Source organism: Perognathus longimembris, chromosome 1, assembly GCF_023159225.1.
Source record: "Perognathus longimembris pacificus isolate PPM17 chromosome 1, ASM2315922v1, whole genome shotgun sequence".
Classification (NCBI taxonomy): Eukaryota; Metazoa; Chordata; class Mammalia; order Rodentia; family Heteromyidae; genus Perognathus; species Perognathus longimembris.
The window spans coordinates 154,613,339-154,638,274 of record NC_063161.1 but is presented as its reverse complement, the minus strand read 5'-3'; the positions used below and the strand labels follow the sequence as shown (position 1 = coordinate 154,638,274).

The following is a 24,936-nucleotide window of genomic DNA, read 5'->3' as shown; positions in this document are numbered from 1 at the left end:
TTGTAGAAAAACATTGATTTGATCACTGGATGAAAGTTTTTAACTTTAATTTTTTTTCTGGTAACAAGAGTCAGCAAAAAGTATTAGTATTAAAATACCTTGATTAGGGACTGGACCTGGTAAAACATTTCCTGTACTTTGAGAGGTAGAGATGGTTTGAAGCCAACTTGGGCAAAAAGTTAGGCCTACCCAGTAAGTTGGCATGATGTACATGCCTGCCTTCCAAACTATGCCAGAAGCTTAAATAGGATGATTTTAGGCTAGGCCCACCTGGGGAAAAAAAATGCAAGACCTAGTTTGAAAATAACAAAGCAAAAAGGGCTAGCTAAAGTAGTAGAGTGCCTGTCTTGTAAGTGAGAGGCTTTGAATAATCCAGTATTGGACCTTCCCCTCCAAAAAAAAGATGATAGTCTTACACTCTCTTGCGACTATCATATATTTTATCATTGAAATAATTTCACATGTATATTAGACATTATGACCAGTTAGGGTTTTTGTTTTTTAAAAAAAAACACCGCATATAATTCTGTAGATGGTGTAAAAACTATACAAAAAAATCCAAGTATTTGAGCATATTTAAATTAGGAAAATATCAGGCAAGTTGTTTCTTTTGTAAACTGTTTCTGTCCAAAGCATTCTGTACATTATCAGAATGAAAAATGACAGCACTTTGTCATCTGTTCAAATTGATATTGCACTCTTTGCAATGACAGCTGAAAAGGCCCACAGGTGCCATATAAAGAGGTGACCATGTTGTCATATTTCATTTCGGCATCCCTCTGCAAAGCCATAATTACCTAATTAGGTTGTTAATTAGGAGATTAGCATTTCACTATATTGATAGAATGCTCTTTACTGGCGTGGGGCTAGATACAGATTTGTCTGCCTTAATTTATAATCTCTGCCTGTTTTGTACTTATTTATTTGCTTAAGATCCTTGTGTGAGGCAGCTCAGTTTACATGAGAAACAGTTTGTTTACAAGCTAATGAAGCTTTGATCACTAGATTAAAGTTGCTGAGTTAAAACAAGAGCAGAATGAAGAGAGTGGTCACGTCCTCTAAATGAATAAAAATTCTGAGTTAGTTTATTCTGTTAGCATAGGCAACAAACACATGATAAGGAATTGAATTGTTGGTATAAAATACAAAATATAGAAATTAAATCTGGAATGTGATATTCATAAACTAGACAAAGGAAATTATTTTAGTTGTCTTTAATGATAAATTTACATAATTTATACTTAGGACTTACAAAATATGTTATTTTGAATAACTTCAGAAACTGAAGCTTGGTTAATGACTTCAGAACAAATCTATTCAGTCTTTAGTGTCTACTTCCTTAGATAGTCATGTATCAGGCTTTATTTTATTTGTACTTTCTATCCATTAGTCTGCTTGGAACATTCTCTTCCCATACTCCACAGTCCTCAGTCCTTGTGGAATTTGAAGTATTTCACAGTAACCTTCACTTGATGAGCTATTTGGCATGAGCACAGTTTCTATCCAGTGTGTGTAACATTCTTTAGGAGGCAGGGAAAATTTTTTCTTTTTTTCTATATGCCTTGAAACTTGCATTTTATATCTATCTATCTATCTATCTATCTATCTATCTATCTTTTACACCTTTTCCATTTAAGGCAATTAGGAGTTTTAGGAACAATGTTAAGAGCACCATTTACGCTGTGGTAGTAGTTTTCTCTTTCCTCCTCTTTTTCCTCCTCCTCCTTTTTAAAAAATATTGAACACTTTGCTAATTTTCATGTTATCCTTGCACAGGAGACATGCTGATTTTCACTGTGTTGTTCCAATTTGAGTATATGTGCTACCAAAGCAGGAACCCTTTTTTTTCTTTTTTGAGATAGGGTCTTGCTGTGTAGCTCAGGCTTGCTTTGAACTCAGTCATCTTGCCTCTGCCTCCCCAGTTCTGGAATTATTAACTTTTGCTGGACACCAGTGGCTTGTAGGCTGAGATCTTAAGGATTATAGTTTGAAACCAACCTGGGCAGAAAAATCCTCAAGATTCTATCTCCAAAACCAGCAAAAAGTCTAGCTTCAGGTATGCTCAAATGATAGTTAGCGGTAGAGCACAGCTGAGCAAACAAACTGAGCATGCATGATACTCTGAGTTCAAAGTTTGGTACTAGCAAAACAAAACAAAACAAAAGCTTTTATATTAAGAAAATGTTATGTGCAAAGTCTTCTAATCAGTCAATTTAGGTTTTGCTTAGTAGGATTAAGAATTGAGCAGGGGGGGCTGGGGATATGGCCTATTGGCAAGAGCGCTTGCCTCTTATACTTGAAGCCCTGGGTTCGATTCCCCAGCACCACATATACAGAAAATGGCCAGAAGTGGTGCTGTGACTCAAGTGGTAGAGTGCTAGCCTTGAGCAAAAAGAAGCCAGGGACAGCGCTCAGACCCTGAGTCCAAGGCCCAGGACTGGCAAAAAAAAAAAAAAAAAAAAAAAATTGAGCAGGGAAAACTACCGACACAGCTTCTGCAAGCCAGGTGATAGTAAAGATGCATCTGGACGAGTATCAACTGAACTTGGTAAGGTCGACCTACCTGGAGCACCAGGTATTTAAGGCTTGGCTGAAACTAAGTTCAGTACCATGGAAGTAGAAAGAATTAGGGATGAGTGGGCAATTGGCAAGGTAGGCAAGGCTCAGCCCTATAGGAATTTGAGAAGTCACAGAAGGATTTTAAGACTAACTAGGAAGCAGTTGTAGCCTAGGTGAGAGATAGTGGCTTACATTAGATTATTGAGGTAGATAAAAGAGCTAGGATGCATAGGATTGGTAATGAAATGCCTTTTGGATTTGTACAAAGAAATGAGTCAAGGCTCTTGATTGGGATATTCCATATTCTAATTTTATTTTAATTTTTTTCTTTTCACTTTTTTCTTTTATTTGATTTTTATTGTCAAGGGGATGTACAAGGGGGAGTTACAGTTACATACATAAGGTAGAGTACATTTGTCAACCTTGTTACCTCCTCCCTCATTTTTTTCCCACCTTCTCTCCTCCCCATTATTTAAATTTGAGAATGTGTTTGAGCATGACAGTTGGACCCCAAATGTACAGTATTAACAAATTTTCTTTCAGGTGAACTGGGATAGATATGAACGGTATGTCATGCTTGGGTCCTATAATGGGGCCACGGCTTTGTGAGGTAATAAGATAAGAACTGAGGCCCATGCCCTAGGGTGGATTAGAACATTGCCTGCTGCCCTGGAGGGAGCAGGCAAGGATTTGCTTCAGCTAAGTCAGATATTCTGCTGGGATTTTAGCACTAGGACTAGTCTCCCTTAATTAGAAATGTAGGATACCTACCACCTTATGAAAAGAGAACTCTTTTCCCTACGGGGAAAGACTTGGAACCTCCCATTTCTGCATGAGGAATTTAGATCTATCTGAAGTCATCAACTTGTATTATAAATTGTTTTAAATTGTTACGTTTACTCTTACTAGTTTTGGTCAATTAAGTACTTTGTTGGTATTGGGTTGGAATCATCTGAACTAGAGAAATCTAGGTTACTCCCTGGATTCTTACCTTCCTTGTTTCATCCTTTTAAGTGATTTTTTTTTTTTTTTTTGCCAGTCATGGAGCTTGAACTCAGGGCTTGGGCTCTGTCCCTGAGCCCTCTCTGTGTTGAAGGCTAGTGCTCTACCACTTGAGCCACAGCACCACTTCTGGCTTTTCTGTGTATGTGGTACTGAGGAATCGAATCCAGGCCTTTATGCATGCAAGGCAAGCACTCTACTGCTGAGCCATATTCCCGGGACCAAAATTCATCCTTTTAGAATGGTACAATTTAGTGCTTTTGTGTATTTGTGAAGTTGTATGACCATCATCATTATGTTATTCCAAAACATTTTTATCTTTTGCAAAAGAACCTTGAGTCCACTAGCAATCACTCTCTTAAGTTCTCCTCCCCTGGCTTTCAGCAAGCACTAATTTAGCTTCTATCTCTATGAAATCATGCAATATAGTCTTTGTTATCTGCTTTCGTCACGCCCCCCCTTCCCCCAATTCTGGGGCTTGAACTCAGGGCCTGGGCACTGTCCCTGAGCTTCTTTTTCTCCAGGCTAGCACTCTACCACTGGAGCCACAGCATGCTACTTAGGGGATTTTCTGTTCATGTGGTATTGAGGAACTGAACCCAGGGTGTCATGCCTGCTAGGCAAGCACTCTACCACTAAGTCACATGCCTAGCCCATGGTATCTGTTTGTTTTACTTAGCAAAATGTTTTTCAGATTCTCTATGTTGTGGCATGTATCAATCAGTCTTACCCCTTTTTATTGTTAAGTGTTCCATTGTATGTTCTGTAGGCCAACTTTATCCTTTCATTAGTTGATGGACATTTAGATGATTTCTACCTCTGGCTCTTATGAATAAGGCTACTGTGGACATGAATGTTCACAGGTTTTGTGGAAACATGGTTTTTACTTCCTTTGGCTATATATATATGTGTGTGTATATATATATATATATATCTAGGTGTCATTGCTGGATCTCATGGTAATTCTATTTTTACAAACATTTTGAGGAACTGCCTAAGGGTTCTCTGAAGAAGCTATGTTATCCCTTTTGCTTCAGCTCTTCTCAGACTCTATTGCTGTAGCCTTTTCTGGAGGCAACCGTGGCTTTAGAACTTCCGTGAGCCTTTATAGTTGGGGAAAGCATTTTTAATTTTCTCTGTTCAGCCAGATTTATTTTATGAGTATATATTTACCAGTATTAGAGATAGAATTCAAAGAAGGCTCATAATGCTTTTTTTTGCAAGGATTTCACAGCCCAGTAGTGAAACTTCTTACTGGGAAATTAGGAGGTTCCAAAGCCAGTGAATGAACTAACTGCTCAGAAATGTGTGAATTTATGTGGTATGCATGGATCTAGGCAGAGGTTGGCTTTTTCTTCTTCTTCTTCTTCTTTTTTTTTTTTAAATAACATCTGGATTTTTCTTTCTAAGGTCTTGTCAGACTGTCTTTTAACTGTTGTTATTGCTTAGGTTCTGTTTTCTTATAAGTCTTCCTGAGTGAATGTATTCATATCCATGGCCTCAGCTGTTGCTTGTGTGTTAATTTCTCCCAAACTTGCTCAAAGCTTTCTTCTGAGGTATTTTAGTTTACATGTCTGCCTGTCTGTCTGTCTACATTTTTTAGGCAGGGTTTTGCTATACAACCCAGGCTACCCTTAAACTCATGATCCCTTGACTTTTTTATTTTTATTAATTTTTTTTTCCATTCCTGGGGCTTGAATTCAGGGCCTGGGCACTGTCCCTGGCTTCTTTGTACTCAAGGCTTGCATTATACCACTTGAGCCACAGCGTCACTTCTGGCTTTCTGTACATGTGGTGCTAGGGAATCAAACCCAGGGCTTCATGCATGCTAGGCAAGCACTCTACCACAAGGCCACATTCCCGGCCCCTCCCTTGACTTTTGATGGATACAAATTTGAATAATCCATGCACATGTCAAAGTTTATTATGCCAGAAAAAAATAACTTTTTATCTCCCCTCCATCTGCCAATCTGTTCTTACCTCTGAGTTCACAGTGTCATTTTCTGGGCACTATCACAAAAGCTGTAAGCTTCCCCCCTCCACATCTACTCAGTCCCTAAATTCTATCATTTTATATCTCTTAAATATTTTCTTGAATTTATAGAGTCATCTTTCACTGTTTTACTTCAGATTTCATCTCTTCCCTGGGCTGCAGTCATAGCTGCATAACTAATCTTTGTCTTGCCCATTAGATTAATCTTCTATATAACTACCAGAACAATCCCTATGAAATGCCAATCTAATCATCAACTTTAAGCTCATGTAGTTGTAGTTAATAAATGTGTTCTGATATTTCTTGTTTCATTGCTGTCTCTAATGTTGCTATTTGCCCACTTTTTCAACCTTCAAGCTTCTCCTCTTTGACAATTTATCTTAGACCACAGAATAATAGCAATAATAATAGTAAATATTTGTATAGTATTTACTATGGACCAGGAAGTGTTAGAAATACATAACATGCATTCACTTTTTCAATCTTTTCAATTGTGTAAGGTGGGCACCAGAATCATTCCCATTTATAGATAAGAGAGTGGAGGCACAAAAGTTGGTACTTCCTGGGACCCCACAGAAAATGAGTGGCCAACTACAGATATGATCCCAGCTACCTTGATGCTTGATTGTTCTCATTTTCCAACCTGCTTCACCTAACTACTTTTTCTCAGTCTCCCAGTTCCCTTGACTTTTCCTACTACAAAGGATTTTCTCTGCTTCTGCAGTAACTTGTGCATGGCCTGATGTCCACAGGACAGAACTGGGAGGAATTTTACTGTAAATACTTCTGGTAAAGGAGCCAGTATTATCAGCATTATAGGTTATTTCAATGTCATCTCTTTTTCTTCATCCTCCTCCTTTTGGGGGATGGTGTGGGGGCAGTACTAGTGTTTCAACTTGCCTTGCACTTGCTAGGCATACTAGGCAGGTGTTCTACCATGGAGCCACGTTGTTTTTGTTTTGTTCTGGTTATTTTTAAGAATGTTTCTTGCTTCTTGCCCTGACATGTGCCTGGACTTCAGTCTTCCTATTTTTGGTTCCTTCTATAGCTAGGATAATAGGAGTATTCTACCACATCCTACTTCTTCCATTGAGACGGACTTTTCTTCCCTGGCCTTGAATCATAATCTAGTCTCAGCCTCCCATATAGCTGGCATATCAGGTACTTGCTACTGAGCCCAGCTCTAGGTTGAGAGGGGATCTCTGGTGCATGCCTGGGTTCCTTGTGAATCTTCCAGACCTCAGCTACTGGTGCTTGGAAATTTTCTCTGTTGTTCAGATGACTGAGTTGTAAATGACCATCTCCATTATCTTGGCCTTATTCATCTTTGTGAAGCTTTCCTGTTTTCATAGTAGATCATTATAGATTTTTCTAGCATTATTTTCTTTTTTTGTGTTTAAAAAAAATTTTATTTTAGGGCTGGGAATATGGCCTAGTGGCAAGAGCGCTTGCCTCCTACACATGAAGCTCTCGGTTCTATTCCCCAGCACCACATATATGGAAAACGGCCAGAAGGGGCACTGTGGCTCAGGTGGCAGAGTGCTGGCCTTGAGCGGGAAGAGGCCAGGGACAGTGCTCAGACCCTGAGTCCAAGGCCCAGGACTGGCCAAAAAAAAAAAAAAATTTTTTTTTTTAAATTTTATGCTGGTACTGGAGCTTGAACTCAGGGCCTGGGCTCTGCCCCTCAGCTTTTTGTCAAGCTGGTACTCTATCACACTTCCACTTCCAGCTTTTTTGGTGGCTAATTGGAGATAAGAATCTTACAGACATTTCTCCCTGGGCTGGCTTTGAACCATGAGCTCTCAGCTTCCTGAGTGGCTAGGATTATGGACTTGAGTCACCAGCATCCAGCTTGAATGTCTTAAAGGCTTGATAGGAACTGTGACTTAACATTGTATTTATTTTTTATTTTTTATTTTTTTATTATTAATTGAACATAAATTTTTTTACAAGGTGTTGTGCAAAGAGGGTGCAGTTACATAGTAGGGCAGTGTATACATTTCTTGTGATATCTTACAACCTGTTTTTCCATCCCTTGTCTAGGTCAGGTAGACGCATATGCAATATACAATGTATCAAGCACATATACAGTGTTCACAGACTTGGTCTCTACTGTCTCTCCATCTCCCTTTGTTAACAGTCATATATCAGGGAGATCATGCCCCTTTGTTTTCTGTGTTCTAGGCTTGTCTCACTCAACATTATTTGTTCGAGTTCTGACCATTTCCCTGCGAATAACAGTATTTCACCATTCCTAATCGCTATGTAGTATTCCATTGTGTATAAGTACCATATTTTTTGGATCCATTCGTCTGTGGAGGGGCATCTGGGTTGTTTCCATATTTTGGCTATTGTGAATTGTGCCACGATAAACATGGAAGTACAAATGTCTTTTTGATATCTTGGGTTTTGCTGTTGAGGATAGATGCCTAGGAGTGGTATGGCTAGGTCATAGGGTAGGTCTATATTGAGCTTTTTGAGAAACCTCCATACTGTTCTCCAAAGTGGTTGTACTAATTTGCACTCCCACCAACAATGGAGAAGGGTTCCTCTTTCCCCACAGCCCCTCCAGCATTTGTTGTTTCCTGAGTTCAGAGTATAGGCCATTCTAACTGGGGTGAGGTGGTATCTCAGGGTTGTTTTTATTTGCATTTCCTTTACTTGCAGGGATGTTGAGCATTTCCTCATGTGTTTCTTTGCCATTTTTATATCTTCTCTTGTGAAGTCTCTCTTTAGCTCTTTTGCCCATTTCCTAATAGGTTTATTGGGCTTGGAGGGGCTTAGTTTTTTGAGTTCTCTGTAGATGACAGATATCAGGCCTTTGTCTGTTGCTGTGCTGGTAAATATCCTTTCCCATATCGTTGGCTGTCTTTCTATTTTGGTGGCTATGTCCTTAGCTGTGCAGAAACTTTTTAATTTGTAGTAGTCCCATTTGTTGAGTCTTTCCCCTATTTGTTGTGCCCCTGGGACTCTATTCAGGAAGTTCCTTCCTGTGCCTATAAGTTCTAGTGTCTTTCCTACTCTGTCCTTCAGTAGTTTCAAGGATTCAGGTCTGATGTTGAGGTCCTTGATCCATTTTGAGTTGATCTTGGTGCATGGTGATAGGCTTGGGTCTACTTTGAGTTTTCTGCATATGGCTGCCCAGTTCTCCCAGCACCAGTAGTTGAAGAGGCTATGTTTATTCTTAACATTGTATTTTTAAATTCCAGCATTTTGAGGGTGAATGGATGTTTCTTTGTTCCCCTTCTTAGACTAGTGGAGCAGTGGATAAAGTCTGAGATGAAGTAGACTTTTTTTTTTTTGGCCAGTCCTGGGCCTTGGACTCAGGGCCTGAGCACTGTCCCTGGCTTCTTCCCGCTCAAGGCTAGCACTCTGCCACTTGAGCCACAGCGCCGCTTCTGGCCGTTTTCTGTATATGTGGTGCTGGGGAATCGAACCTAGGGCCTCGTGTATCCGAGGCAGGCACTCTTGCCACTAGGCTATATCCCCAGCCCCTGAAGTAGACTTTAAGTGTTGCTTGGAACAGGGTTCTGGATCCCAAAGTATTATCATTACGTTTCACTTGTACGGTATTTAGCAAGTTGTGCCTTAGTTTTCTTATTTATAAAACATGGATAATGGTAGAATCTATGCTATAGTTTTGTGAAGGACAGAAATGACTTTTGCAAAGCCATGCAATTAGGTCTCTGGTAATTAGAGAACCAGAATTTGTGTTTCCTAAGTGATGGTATGATTCACTGTTGCTGTTTTTTTTTGTTGTTTTGTTTTGTTTTTTTTCTCTTTTCTTTTGGTACTAGGGTTTTTGTTTGTTTGTTTTTATTGTTTTGGCCAGTCCTGGGGCTTGGACTCAGGGCCTGAGCACTGTCCCTGGCTTCTTTTTGCTCAAGGCTAGCACTCTGCCACTTGAGCCACAGCGCCACTTCTGGCCATTTTCTGTATATGTGGTGCTGGGGAATCGAACCCAGGGCCTCATGTATATGAGGCAGGCACTCTTGCCACTAGGCCATATCCCCAGCCCCAATAGTACTAGGGTTTGAACTCTGGTTCTCAAGCTTGTTAAACAGGTGCTGTGAGCCGCCATGCCTCTAGCCTTGATTTTTGCACTTTATTTTCGAGATAAGGTCTTGCTTCCTGCCCCAATTTTGTGTACACCATGGAATCTTTTTCTTAGTTGAAAAGGGGTCTCAAGAGCTTTTTTTTTTTGTCTTCTCAAACTATGTTCCCTATAATCTCAGCCTCCCAAGTAAGGATTACAAGCACAAGGCAAGGGGGAAAATGGGGCAGGTGAGTGAAGCTGGGCTGTAGAGAGTCTTGAGGTTTGTTTCCATTTTCTCTTGCTGCATGAAAAATGAACGCCAACATTCTTTTTTTTAAAGAATGCAAACATTTATTAAAAACAACATTCAAGTTTGTTGTAAGCATCAAAATGACAAGAGCAACCATCATTGTTTTCCAGATATGGGTTTACTGGAGGAAAATTCATACATTTTCATTTGTATGTTGCACCTAGTTTGAGCTATACTTATATTTCCCCATACTGTACAGCAAATGTTCAGGGTGAAAGATACTTTGATTTTGCTGTGAAAACTTGCCAATTTAAAACAATAAAACTTATGCTCTCATAGTGAGTTAGGAGTCAAGGCTTCAGCTGGGTTCCTGCACATCATCTCAAAGGGATGAAATTAAAGTGTTAGCTGGTTGTGACCTAGTTGGGGACTTGACTAGGGAAAAAGCTTCTAAGCCTTTTCAAGTTGTTGGTAGAATTTATTTCCTGTGTCTGTAGTGATATATATATATATATATATATGTATACATATATATACATATATGTATATATATTGTTGTCAAGGGAGTGCCTTTTCAATCACCTTTGCCATATCCTATTGGCTGTAACAGATTAGGTCCTATCCGCACTCAAGAGGGGGCAACCATACAACGGGGTAGGTAGACCATGCCAAGAGGCATGAATTTCTGGAACTGTCTGGAACTGAATTTCTGGATTCCATCTATTGTACACGCTTTCAGGTTTATGAAGGCAGTGTTTTTATTTTCTCTGCACACTGTTGTCAAAAAATAAAACCTGTATTAGGTAAGCAGTTGAGTTCTATTTATAGTTAGACTTCTAAACTGGTAATTTCACATTGAAAAACAGTCTAGTTTCTTTGGCATAATTCATTATCTTCACTGTAGGTAAATTGTAAACATTTTTACCTGAGATCTTAAAGTCCCAAATTGTTTATTTTCACAAATATCAATCAAATCTATTATGTCAAAGAGGCAACACCCACTGGAAAAATAATTTAGGGCTACATTGCACCAAACTGGCAGATTTCTTAAAACCGACAGAAATGTTGGCAGGTTTGGAGTTTTGAGGGTGGTGGGTGGTTAGGTTGTCTGAAATTTTACAGCTACTGCTAGCTAATGTGCATTAATTTCAAAACATTTTGAAGATACTGATTGTTTCATAACAGCTGAATAATATATTCTCACTTGTGCTTAGAACTTTATAGTTTGATTTGATTAATACTTAGATTCTTCATACTTGTCACAGGAAACATCTACTGAGCAAAATTTAGATTTTGAGTTGTCCATTGATAAAGTACCCCTTAATCTTCACAGAATCAGATATTTCTGACACTAAAGCTATATTTTTTTCATTAGATCCTTACTGTTCAAACTAGGGTTAGGAGAATCCTGGTGTGTGACAGAGATACTGGCAGCCACAAAAGTAAGCATTGCACATTTTCTTGGAGTATCAATTTCAGTGACATATTTTTCTGTTAAACAGAAATATAGTATAGAATGCAAAATATGAATGATTTCTAAAAATTTCCTTGGGGCTAAGGATGTAGCTCCGGGGTAAGAGTGCTCGCCTAGCATGTTCAATGCTGTGTGTTCCATCTCTAGCTCTGCACAAAGAGAAAAGCACTGTTCTTTTCTCTTTTCCATGATTTGGAGTTTTGTGGGTTTTTTTGGCCAATCCTGGGGCTTGAACTCAGGGCCTGAGCACTGTCCCTGGCTTCTTTTGCTCAAGGCTAGCACTCTGCCATCTTGAGCCATAGCACCATTTCTGGCTTTTTCTGTTTGTGTGGTACTGAGGAATCGAACCTAGGACTTCATGTATGCTAGGCAAGCACTCTACCGCCAAGCCACATTCCCAGCCTCTTTTCCATAATTTGAAAGTGTTCCAAGGCCACAGTATTTTGAAGCCAAGGTTCACAGGCCTCAAATGAGGTTGCACAGTGTTTCTACTGTGTACTGTTCGTGAAAGCCAATCATAGGGCTGGAAACATAGCTCAAATGATGGTAGAAGATTTGCCTAGTAAGTTGGAGGCCCAATCCCTAATAACACATGCTCATGTGCGCATGTGCGCGTGCACACACACACAGAGTAATTCATAATGTTTGTCCAAATTTAAAGAGTGAGCCAATATACTCTTTTTTTTTTTAATGTGTGAAGGTACAAAGGCTATGACCTTTTAAAACAAAATCTACCTCTTGGGTGAGTTAATTCTTTAAGCCCCCCCCCTTTTTTTAAATCTACAAAATGAGGATGACATTAATACTTTCCTTCTGGATTGGTTGTAAGGACTAAGTGGTGTTGTTATATGATGAGGAATGGATATAGCTCATGTTAGGAGCTTAGAAAGTGTCATGTTTCTGTCTGTCTGTTTGGAAAACCTGTCTATCCCTTCTTTTCCTGAAGCTTTGTGGGCCATTTCAATCTTTTGGAAAATGTAGTCTTCATGTCTCAGTTGGAGGTTGGTGTTTATATTGCCTTGTGTTATTTCCCTGTTTTATTTTTTTCTGATGACGATGCTGGGGCTTGAAGTCAGGGCTTGGGAGCTGTCCAATAGTTTTCGTTTTTTTTCCTCAAGTCTAGTCCGCTACCACTTGAGCCACAACTCCCTTCTAGCTTTGTGCTGATTAATTGGAGATAAGAATCTTTTGGCTTTCCTGCAAGGCTGGCATTGAACCTTTGATCCTCTCACATCTTAATCAGTGAGCCACTGGCCTCCAGAGCCTTGTGTTACTTCTGTATGCCATGCCTGTGACATAGTTTTAGCTAAAGCTTATAAGCCCACAGAAGGGACAGACCAGTATTTGTATCTTTTTGTAGGGCTCTTAATACCTAGTACTTAGATGAGGTTTAAGTGAAGGACTCTCATTTAAAAGAAGACACAGGCATTTCTGATTTATTCTAGTAGGTACTTTTACTCCAAGTGTGAAAGTAAAAATGGGAAAGGAAACAGTAAACTCTCTAGTATATGGCCTCACCATTGACTGTCTAATGAAATTAGATGTTTTCACATGGAGAAGATTTTAATTCTCTGAACAGTTCAAAGAAACAGCTCATTTTTGCTAATCTAAAAAAAAATAAATGAAGGTTTAGTTTACAGCTAACTTGGAGACAGAGATTTAAAAGCAATAAAATATGTTATCTTAATGGTCACTTTCATTATTTTCAAATTCCAGGAAGTATGAATTCCAAACTTTAACTAGACCAAAGAATGTCGAAATCTTAGTAAAATGAGGTTCTGTTGCTTTTTTGTAATTGGGAAACTTTAAATATAATAAAAAGGTTTCTGTTTTGTTTTTTTAGCTGTGACCACTCCTTATTATGGAAAATAAATGTGATTGCTTCTGTACAGGAATCAGGTTTAACTTGCCTAATAGCAGCACAAAGTTGGGGTACAGTGTGGAAAGGTAAAAAAAAATAATCTCGCATCTGCTGTTACATGTTGTTAACTCCCTTAGCAGACGTTAAATCATTTCAAGTACAATAATAGTGTGGGAGGTAAATTAACTAACCATTAACAATCTTATAAATACACAATTAACATGCCAACATTTATATGACACATTGATGGGGCAGCAGTAATTTTTGATTAGGAGTTTGCAGACCTTTGAGAAGCCTTAGGCTGTTGCTTATTCAGACAAGTTTGCACAGATTGCAGGTGAGGGGGGCTGGAAGCCTAGCTGACAGAGGGAAGTATGAATAGTAGTTTGAAAAAGTCTGGGAAGGGGAATTTCTTTCTAATCATTTGACTGGAGCATTTTGTGTCATATAGTTGCTTATGTCAGATCCTTAGGGCTTGAAGGTATACAGGTTGGACTCATTTGTTTATGACAAGTTATTTGAAGAAACAGTATTTCAAATATGGACTTGGAACTGAAGTTGCATGAATCATTAGGGATCTTCAAAAATACTCTTAGGTGGGTGGGGGTATAGCTCATTGGTAATGCACTTGCATATGTGACTCCCCGCACTGTATCAAACAAAACAAAAACAAAAAATACACTTAGCCCTGAGTATATAAGGTAGTGTTCTATAGCTTCAGGTCAAAAAGTAGATATTTCTTTCATGTGTGAATTTTGTGTACTTTATTTTGATTTTGGAACATTACATGTACTACTTATTTCTTGTTGTACAAATCACTGCTCTGTTAGTAAAGGGAGCTTAGGTTCTGTCTACTGCAGAACATATTCCCTGTCTTACATCTTTCACTAAGACCCATGGGAGCAGTTTTTCTCAGGCCTTAGAACTCGAAAAAGCACAATAGGATTTAAAAAATCCTTTTTGTTATGATTATTGTAACTTGTTACTCTCTGTTTTGAGGGGCTGAGTGGTAAAATGCTTAAGATCTCAAACTCTTAGATTTGATTCCTATTTCTACTGTGTAGATTCTTAGTTCTACTGTTTGGATTTGAGCTATTTTCTTAGAACCTTTGTGTGTGTGTGTGGGTGGGGGGAGTTCATCTGTAGAATGGGAATAAAATATCTTAATAGATTTATTTTGAGGGATATATGAATTCTTGTGAAAAAGATAGACTAGTTCGACCTGTCCTTGTAAATTAAGGCTAGCTGATGTTACTGTGTTTTGCTTCTGGACTTGTGTAGTTTCTCTGTCCAAGGTCTTATGGCATGCCCTGATTTATCCTGAATTACTTCCCTTTGCCACTTTTTTTATCTACTCGTGTGTGTGTGTGTGTGTGTGTGTGTGTATGTATGTGTATGAATGTGCATGCCTCCACATGTGTGTATGTGTGTGTTGCAATGTTGAACCTTATGTTTTTCTAGAAACTATTATAAAGTTTGAGAGTATGTGTGCTAAAGTTTTAAAGATTGAATTCAGACTTGATATTCATCAGAACCTACTACAAATGATTTCCACATTTAGGGCATGTTCTAAATGTTCACATGCATGTTACATGATTTGTATTGATGCAAATGGATGTATAAAATGGTAATAGAATCCAGATTATACCTGGAGCCCTACTAGCACATAGTAGTTAGCACTCAGTACCTTAAAAATGACTATCATTCTGGGACATTTTTAAATTGTCCTTCTACTTCACTTTGACATCCCAATTGTTTCCATGTATAATAAAACATATCTATATGCTTTAAAGACCTGGAGTTTTAAAATGGGAGAAAGAGACTGGGTGGGGTCAAAGTTCCAGTACTTAGCATGCATGAGGCCTGGGTTTTACCCACAGCACTGCCCCCCTCAAAAAAAGTGGAAGCAAAGCTTTAAAAGCAAGATATCTTCAAGGAGATGATGACTTTTTGGAGCCTGATACTATTTGTCTGAGAGTGTAAAGATATATAAAAAAGACTATTTCAGAGAGCCAGGAGTTGGTTATGTCCAGGAGGAAGGCATTCAGGTCCAAAAGAAACAGTATTTGTGAAAGTGTGGGGCAGCATTTCCTACTTAATTTTTTCAGTGCTGTGAATTTACCCCAGTAGAGCGAGCAGCAGCTCTTCTAAACTGGGTTCTTTCAAACTTTGATATGCTTTAGTGTTTCTCAAGAAAAAGTGTTTGGGGATCAAATAAGGTTTGGGTTACATTATCTTCCTAGATGCCTCATTCTTGGAGATTTCACAGTACTCAGGAATAATTGAGAAGCTTTTAGAAGTCTTGTAGTTAAAAAGTCCAGGGATACAAGTTTGTTAATTTTTTTTCATTTTTAAGCATTAAAAAACATTAAATTGTAGTAAATATACATAGCATAAAATTGGCTGTTCAAATCTTTTTTTTTTTTTTAATGTTACTGGGTTTTGAACTCAGAGCTTTGTGCTCACTTTGCTTGTTTGATTGGCTGGAGCTTTACCATTTGAGCCACCACCATGCTGGCTATTTTGGAGATATAGTTGAGTGAATTTTTTTTTTTTAACTTGGATTGGCCTCAAACCAAGATCTTTAGATCTTAGTTTCCTGAGTAGGTAGGATTACAGGCATGAGTGTGTAATTTACTGCCATGAAGCATATCCATATTATTTTGTAGATATCATCACCACTCATCTCCAGAACTTTTCATTCTTCCTGTTCTAAAACGTAGCCATTAAACAGCTTCCCATTCCTTACTCCTTCTAGGCTGTGGCATCCATCATTCCCCTTCCCATCTTTGTGAACTTGACTACTCTCAGTATCCCATGCAAGTGTTTGTCCTTCAGTGACTGGCTTATTTTACTTAGCATATAAGAACTTTAAAGTTCTTCCCTATGGAAGCATAATCTAGAATTTAAAGGCTGAATAATATCCTTTTGTTGTGATTGTTGTTTTTGTGGTGCTGGGTCTTGTGCATACTAGGCAAACACTCTACCACTGACTGAGCTATATCTTCAGCTCTTTGGGCTGAATAACATTCTGTCCTGTATGTGTGCAACATTTTGTTTACCCATCTTGTGCCATCTAGAGTGCATAGTATCTGTTATGTATATGTATCTCATGGCATATGCACTATTGATAAACACTTTCAGAGTTTCAGTATAACATTTTTGTATAATTATCTTAGTATAAATCCTGTAAATGGGATTGCTTAATGTTGTCAATTGCTTTCTAAAGAGTCCCAATTTTTACTTCTTCCTAGTACATATAAGAGTGCCTTTTTTTCTGAACCTTGGCCAATATTAGTTTTCTTTTTTTTCTCTTTGTACAACTAGACAGAAAATAACATGTTTTCTTCTATGTCCTGAATGTCTTTGTTTTAGAAATAAACTGTATTTTCAAATGATATTTAGCTGTTCATAGGAAGATTTAAGAAAATGTTCTTGGGTTCTGAAAAGCAAAATCAGTTGGTATTGTCCCAAGGTGACAGTTTTTTTTTTTTTTTTTGGCCAGTCCTGGGCCTTGGACTCAGGGCCTGAGCACTGTCCCTGGCTTCTTCCCACTCAAGGCTAGCACTCTGCCACTTGAGCCACAGCGCCGCTTCTGGCCGTTTTCTGTATATGTGGTGCTGGGGAATCGAACCTAGGGCCTCGTGTATCCGAGGCAGGCACTCTTGCCGCTAGGCTATATCCCCAGCCCCCAAGGTGACAGTTTTGAAGGGCACATTGAAGAGAAGCTCTTGTGTCTGTATTTAAAAAAAAAAAAGCAGCAGTCCTTTCTTAATCTCATATCTGACATGCTTATAATATGACTTACCTCGATAACAAAATTGGATAGTCATTGGTAGTTGCAAAGCAACACATATTGAATTCCTGCCATGTATAACTTCTGGGTTGTCATTAGGGACATGGTGTTACGGCCCTTGTCCTTGTGGAACTTACACTCTATGTCTTAAAGAATACCTCATAGGCAGTAGCAGGTGACATGTATAAAAGCACATTTTTTTCAGGGCATTCCTGAGGGAGTTCCCAATCAGTACTGATACTGAATGAATATTGAGTGAATCATACTGATTCCTCAATGTAGGAGGTCCTAGTGCTTTTTTTTGGTTTTTGTTTTGTTTTTGGTGCTGGTTCTGAGGCTTGAATTAAGGGCCTGGGAACTGCCCCTGAACATTTTTGCTCAAGGCTTGTTGTGCTCTATCACTTGAACTACACCCCTACTTCTGGCTTGTGTGTGTGAGTTTAATTGAAGATAAATCTCAAGGACTTTCCTGCTGGGCTTGTCTTTGAACCACCATCCTCAGATTTCAGCCTACTGAGTACCTAGAATTATAGGCATGAGCCACCAGCACCCAATTGAGGTCTCAGTGTTCTCAGGGTGCTTTGAGGTCTCTCCTGTTGGGGAGTCGAAGTATGACTCTTTATCAGCTGTAATGGGCCAGATTCATTTAGCTGAGAAAGATTTTTTATCAAGGTACTTCAGTATGCTTTTGCTTTACATTTTGCCTTATGACCTTTTAGAACTACAACACCCACCCAAGTTGTGGTCTCTTTTGTTGTTGTTGTTGCTCATGGGGCATGTTCAGCCTGGGCACTGTCCTGGAGCCTTTTTGCTCTAGGCTAGTACTTTACCACTTTGAGCCACAGCTCCACTTTCAGTTTTCTGATGATGAATTAGAGATAAGATTCTCATGGATTTTCCTACCCTGGCTGGCTTTGAACAGATCCTCAGATCTCAGTCTCCTGAGTAGCTAGGATTGCTGGAGTAAGCCACCAGCATCTGGCCAGTTGTAGCTTCTTATTGAAGCCATTGATTTTTCAGGGGAGAACTAGTAATATGAAAGTGGAACCTCTCCCCACCCCCAGCATCTAGTTGCCTTCTTTCCACTGTTACAGCAGCATTACAGTTATTGCAGCCTTGGCTATCTGTGATTCTGTGACAAATACTCTATTTACAAGCATTTCTATGCCTGTATTCTATCCTACGGTTGTACTGTGAAATTTAAATGTTCCTGTTTAATTTTATAAGTTCTTAGATTGATGTATTTCAAATCATACATTACATCTTTAGGGCCAAATATCTCAAAATGTGACACTTAATCCCATGGTATTAGGGGATGTGTTGGGTCTTGCATTATGATATTCATTCTGGCAATTCTGACTTCCCTGTGCATTTTCCATTCACCCTAGTATAAAAGTAGTAGTCAATGAATATATTTAAAGGGAAAAGTAAATATTAATGTACTTGATTTTGTTATGTTTCTCAGTTAAGCTTGCATAGATCTGTGTCTTTAAGACCTGCTGTGATGGCAGAGAAAAATCTTTTTCTCTATCTTTTTCTCCACTCCCTCATCTCTCCTTCTCTTTTCTCCTCCCTTTTCTCTCTCTCCCTTTGCTTCATAGTGGGGCTTGAACTCATGGCTCCTGCTTGCTAGGCAGGCACTCTTTTTTCTTTTTTTTTTTTGGTTGGTCATGGGTCTTAAACTCTGAGCCTGGGCGCTATCCTTGAGCTCTTCAGATCAAACCTATCACTCTCGGGGCTGGGGTTATGGCCTAGTGGTAAGAGTGCTTGCCTCGTATACATGAAGCCCTGGGTTCAATTTCCCAGCACCACATATATAGAAAACGGCCAGAAGTGGCACTGTGGCTCAAGTGGTAGAGTGCTAGCCTTGAGCAAAGAGAGGCCAGGGACAGTGCTCAGGCCCTGAGTCCAAGCCCAGGACTGGCCAAAAGAAAAAAAGACTATCATTCTCTACCACTTGAGCCACATAACCACTTCCAGTTTTCTGGTGGTTAATTGGAAATAAGAGTCTCTCACACTTTTCTGCCTGGGCTGTTTTTGAACGGCAGTCCTCAGATCTCAGCCTCCTGAGTAGCTAGGATTACAGGCATGAGCCAATGGGGCCTGGCTTAGGCAGGCACTCTTATCACATACCCCAGCCCTAGACAAAAAAATTTTTAAATCTCAGTTGGTTCTAAAGATTTATTAAATTGATGTTTCCCGTATATTCAATCTTCAGAAGAAACACATGACAAGAAAATCTGGTGATTAATCTCAAGGTTTTTCTCATGGTAGTCAAGTCCCTTACCCCTGAGCTATATCCTCAGCCTTGGTTATAGGGTTGTTTGGCTTTTTTTGAACAGAAAATTTCTAGGACTATTTCTAGGAACATAGCCAGTCTAGTTTTCACATTCCTCGTACTTATGAATCTCCAGTGTGGAAGATAGAGGTAGAAACTGTGGCTTGAGTCTTGTTTTCTTAGCTAAACAGAAGGTGTAGATAGGTGAATTACAGTTGGAATCTGGCCCTGAGCCAAATTGTGGCACACTCCAGGCCCTCCTTTTAAAGCTCAGTACCAAAACAACAACAACAACAACAACAAACCAAAAAACAAAAGGTGGTGTCCTCTATTCAAAGGAACCACAGACGTATTTTGTCTCCCATGAACTTACTACAGAAAGATAAGGTGTTAGCCATACCACTCCTAGGCATCTATCCTGAACAACAGGTCTCAGGATATCATAAAGACATCTGCACATCCATGTTTACTGTTGCACAATTCACAATAGCCGAAATATGGAAACAACCCAGATGCCCCACTACAGATAAATGGATACAAAAAACGTGGTACCTATACACAATGGAATACTACATAGCAATTAGAAATGATGAAATATCGGTATTCGCAGGGAAATGGTCAGAACTTGAACAAATAATGTTGAGTGAGACAAGCCTAGAACACAGAGAAAAGGGGCATGGTCTCCTTGATATATGACCGTTAGGGTCGGGGGGGGGGGGGGACAATAGAGACCAGGTCTTCGAAACAAAAAACTTCTTTAACTGTATTTTTTTTTTGTGTGTGTGTGTTTTCTTTTTTGGTACTGGGGATCGAACCCAGGACGTTGCACTTGTTAGGCAAGCGCTTTGCCACTGAGCTACATCCCAGCCCAACAAAAAACTTCTTTTCAAATGGTATTTGCACAGGTTTGGGTCAGCGACCTTATATTATGTATAAGCAAAAACAACTCCAAGAGAAGGACACAGGAGGATTCTATTGTTGGCGTTACATTTAAAGTTCTAGGTGAATTTCCTTTGGCATACGCTACGTGGTCACTGTATATGATTTTGGTACACTGGGTATTGTATATATGCCTACCTGATCTAGGGAAGGAAAAGAAAAATCAGGGTGTAAGGTATCACAAGAAATGTTCTCACTGCCTTATTATATAACTGTACCCCTTTCTGTACAACACCTTGTCAACAAAATTTAATTAATATAAAAAAGAAAAGAAAGATATTTTGTGTTGATATATTTTATGGCTACTTTAAGAATTAATAATGGTACTTAGTGGTAGAATTAGTAATGGTGTTTTTAAGGTGAGTACTATGGCTCATGACGAATCCCATCTACTGAGGAGGTTGAGATTGGAGTTTTGCTTCATCAACAAAAGACTGAGTAAAAATATTCTGAGACCCCCAACTCAACCAATGACTGGGCACAGTGACATCCACCTGTAATTCTGTTTGTGTAGGAGGTGTAAGTAGGAAGTTCACAGTTGAAGGTAGGCTCCTCACAAAAGGGAAGCCCTACCTGAGAAATGAACTGAAGTAAAAATGGCTGGGGTTGTGGCTCAAATGGTATAGTATTTGCCTTAGCAAGTGGGAGTTTGAGTTCAAACTTAAGTACTACCCCTACAGGGTATTTTTACCGCCATTATCATAATTATTAATAGAAGCCTGTAGTTATTTATGTGCCATGTATTCTTTAGAAAAAATCTCTTTTAACCTAAATTTTATGCCATCTATTCTTACCTAAATTAGCTATTTATTGTCTCACCCTGGAACCTCTATTTTATAAGTGAATAACAAAAAGAAGCTCAAAAAGGGTTTTAAGTATTTTGACCAAGATCACATAGTTAGCAAGTGACCAGTTCTGTTTCTGGAGCCTAGTTCCTAACCACTGTCCTGTAATGTTTTCTTTATTGAGTATTTCCAGGTAGCTGAGGAGGCACTACTGTACCCCCTTCCTAGGATAAACATCTTTACAGTGTACAGGATTAAGGAAGCAGTTCTTGTAATTAGGTTTTAAAATAAGGAATCAATCTTGTAGCAAGGCATTTTTTATTAATAAGTTTTATTTTTAAAGCACAATCTTATCTTCAAATGTGTTTATTGAGCACATTTACTGTGGTGGTATACTTTTTATAAAATCCCTAGTAACTCAGAAAGCTATGTCTTGCCCTTTTAAACACTCTACAACCATGTGACAGGAGGAGAAATGTAAACTGATGAAATAGAGTTTCTTACTTTAGTACATCATTTGAGGAAAATACAACTTGTTCCCCCACGACCTTATAAAATAATGAGACTGCATGGGAGTGAAGGGAGAGAGGAAAGAGAATTTATTGTCCTAACAGTAGTTATGTGCTTTGACTTGCCGAACTAAGGAGTTGCTATTATTTGTTTTGCAAGAGCGCAAGCTTTCCTCTCTGATACCATGGAGATCTCATTGACTAGTGTTATAGCCCCTAGTGCTTATAAGGATTTCCTTTCAGCTTAGATTTAATCCCTTTAAACTCCTAGGTCCAGGGATAAATGTTGATTTTTCAAGGTAGTGTTTTACCACTTTGAATGTGTTTGAAAAATGATCCAGTCATTTTCTGCCTTATTCTTAAATATTGCTGTGTACATCATGTTTCTAGGTAGGTGAGCTGGTGGAACAATATGAAGAGGAGAAAATAGCCTTTTAAGGAAATTGGCCCACAGAAAGGATGGCCTTCTTGGACAATCCAACTATCATTCTAGCTCATATTCGACAGTCACATGTCACCAGTGATGACACGGGAATGTGTGAGATGGTCCTCATTGATCATGATGTTGACCTAGAGAAGATTCATCCTCCTTCAATGCCTGGAGACAGTGGGTCAGAAATTCAGGGAAGCAATGGTGAGACTCAGGGCTATATATATGCCCAGTCAGTCGATATTACCTCAAGTTGGGACTTTGGTATTAGAAGACGCTCAAATACAGGTAAACATTGGCTTTTGGCTTTAAAGCAGCAGTCTTATGGAATAATGCATACTGTTGGAACCAGTCTAATGGGGGAAGTTTGTTAATGGGGCCATGCAGAGTGGGAGGGAATCAACAGCATCTCCATCTATGTGAGTGGGAAACGGAGTGTACCTCTGGAATGTTGTTAATAGAAGAAAATAGATGGAAAAGGGGAAAAGGTGGGACAGAAGAGGAGGGATGTGGAATATTATCTTTCTAAAAAGTCTTCCAGTAGAAAGGGAAGTGCGCTTGTTTGAGGTGTCTTTGCAGAGGAACATTAAGTCCTAGTAGTAGATAGGCTACCTGAGGACAGATTTAAAGATGATGTAATGAAGAGCCCTTAGCACTGAGAGCTGTCTAGCCTAGGCGTGCAGTCTAAGGCCCCAGGCAGTTCTTGCTCCTGGAGGAATTGGGGGATGGGGGGAGTGGGTTGAGACAGCTGAGCATTTGTTAAGCCTAATTGTAATAGGAATTCCCATGTTGGGTGTACAATTTAAAAAGGAATTCCTATTGTGGATGTTTTACCTTTCCTTTCTTGTTGACCTTTATGATTTAAAAATGCTCAAATTTGCATATGTGTATGTATATGTATATGCATACACACATATATAGTTATGAATGTATATATATATGTTTGGTCTTTATATTTAGCTTTTAAAAGTTTCTCATTACCATTTTCAAGCTTTATAGCCTTTCAAGGAGAATGTGATAAAGTAAGACTTGTACTTAAATGTATTATTTAAAATACTTACGGTAGTTCTGATATGACAGGGTATTCTAGGAGAGAATAATTTTTTTAGACCATCAAAAAATATAATCTCAAAATCAGCAATAACCTGCTAACTCTGGGAAAGATAGTAGCATGAGATGTATTATAACAATGAAAATATTTACAAACTTACTTCCATGGTTCAAAGGTAAAACATACATAAAGGAATATTGCAGGTAGAGCTGGATACAGTTCACAATGAAAGGCATATTAAGGTTTTGTCTAAGAATTCAGCATCACTGATATTACAAAGAATAATTTGCCTTCATGAAAATAATTAATAGCATTTCCCAGTATCTAAAGGAACTGTTATCAAAATAGGGTTTGAATATAATTTAGAACCATTGATTCTCAGTTCTCTAGTTGAAACTGACTTCCTTGCAAGTTATTGAGATGATATCTTATATGACAGGTTGAATGGATTTCTGTAGGAGAATGCTGCTAAATTGAGAGCTTTATGATTATATTACTTTGGCTGTACCTTTCACATTTATTAATTGCAATTGAATGCATTTTTCTTCAATGGGATTTGGTTAGATACAGTGACATTGTCAGAATGCTTTTAATAGTATAGTTTCAGTTTCTGACAAGCATATTTCCAGTATTTCCTTAACATAATGCCAAGGCAGGAGTATATGATTTTCTACCTTGAAAGTGGTTGAAAACAATATATGTTACATATTTTTTATTCACAGTGTGCACAAATAGGCTGTTGAAGATTAGCAAGAGAATATGAATTTTAGATGGTGGCATCGATTCTGATTTTCGAGTCCATTGTGATCTCGATACAGCATTGTTAATGAAAGCCGATGGCATGTCTTTAAAGGCTCAGCTCACTGATTTTTGAAGGTTGATCAGCTAGTGGTAGCAAGATAGTCACAAATGCATAGTTTTAGGTCTCTTGGAGTTGGACTTTTTTTTTGGTAGCATTAAGGTGCTAGTAATTGAGAAAGTAAGTTGTCCTAGTTTCCAAAGTATTTGCTTTTTTAATTCTTTCAGCATATCTTAAAAAATTTTAAAAGGAAAATTGTTCTTTTTAAGATTTGACTAATGTACAAAGATACAAATCATTTATTTTACTACCTATAAACTGTTTCAGCCCACTGAAGAAAAGCTATGCTAATTTATATAGCTTTGACATTTTATAATTTTCATGATTTTTAGATAAAGGATTTTATACTTAAAACTTTAATAGTCTAGTCTGAGTTCATTTATCTTTAATTTTTGAAACGGGTAGAGTAATTCATAACAGTAATTTTATTCCTGTAATGTAATATTCACTTCAGTTCATTTGTGCATTAAAATTCCTTTAAGACCGTTATTAATGATTTATATAATGAAATGTCATATTAATCACAGAAGTTTTCACATTTTATTATTCTCTTCCATGTTAATACTATCTTTATGATCTCTATTAATGTTTTATATCCTCTAATTTCAATTATAAATCAAGAATATTTTCATGTTTTTGTTGGTATTTGCTTTTCAGGGGTGCCACCTTTAAAATTTTATGACTTTTTCCCTACATATGCAATATAAAACATCTTTATTCATATAAAGGTAGTTAATTATGTCTTTGTTTATAGTAAACTTTCATTGACAAACTTATAGTTATAATATTTCTTTTTAAGCTCAAAGATTAGAACGACTCCGAAAAGAGAGACAAAACCAGATCAAATGCAAAAATATTCAGTGGAAAGAAAGAAATTCTAAGCAATCAGGTAAATGGAAATAATTTTACTTCTGAATATGAGATTTATATGTTTAGATTATATTATCATATTAGAACTTTTATTTTTACTGCATTCTTTTAAATCCTTTTGGCAGATAGCTCTTACATTTTGAGTTTTGAGCTGTTTTACTTGGTGGCCTTGGACCTCTGAATGTGTGTGTTCTTCCTGTCTTATCTTTAGGTCACCATTCACTCTGAGTCACAGGGATTGATT

At 38.2% G+C, this 24,936-nt stretch overlaps 1 protein-coding gene and 1 non-coding gene across 5 annotated transcripts in view; one reads left to right on the top strand and one right to left on the bottom strand.

The window, feature by feature from the left end:
- The window catches only part of Mapkap1 (MAPK associated protein 1), a 239,235-nt gene that overhangs the window by 12,517 nt on the left and 201,782 nt on the right, over nt 1-24,936 (top strand). For 3 of the 4 annotated variants that reach the window (XM_048342838.1, XM_048342813.1, XM_048342831.1), the window contains exons 2-3: nt 21,873-22,200; nt 24,622-24,711. In XM_048342838.1, the coding sequence (XP_048198795.1) occupies nt 21,942-22,200; nt 24,622-24,711 (349 nt within the window). In that variant the 5' untranslated portion in view covers nt 21,873-21,941. Of the gene's footprint in view, nt 1-13,085; nt 13,262-21,872; nt 22,201-24,621; nt 24,712-24,936 lie in introns of those variants that run through there. The other variant, XM_048342823.1, reaches the window with a different exon arrangement.
- LOC125341165 lies at nt 1,732-1,834 on the bottom strand. The gene has a single exon (XR_007208897.1). It is a non-coding gene; the product is annotated as a U6 spliceosomal RNA (small nuclear RNA).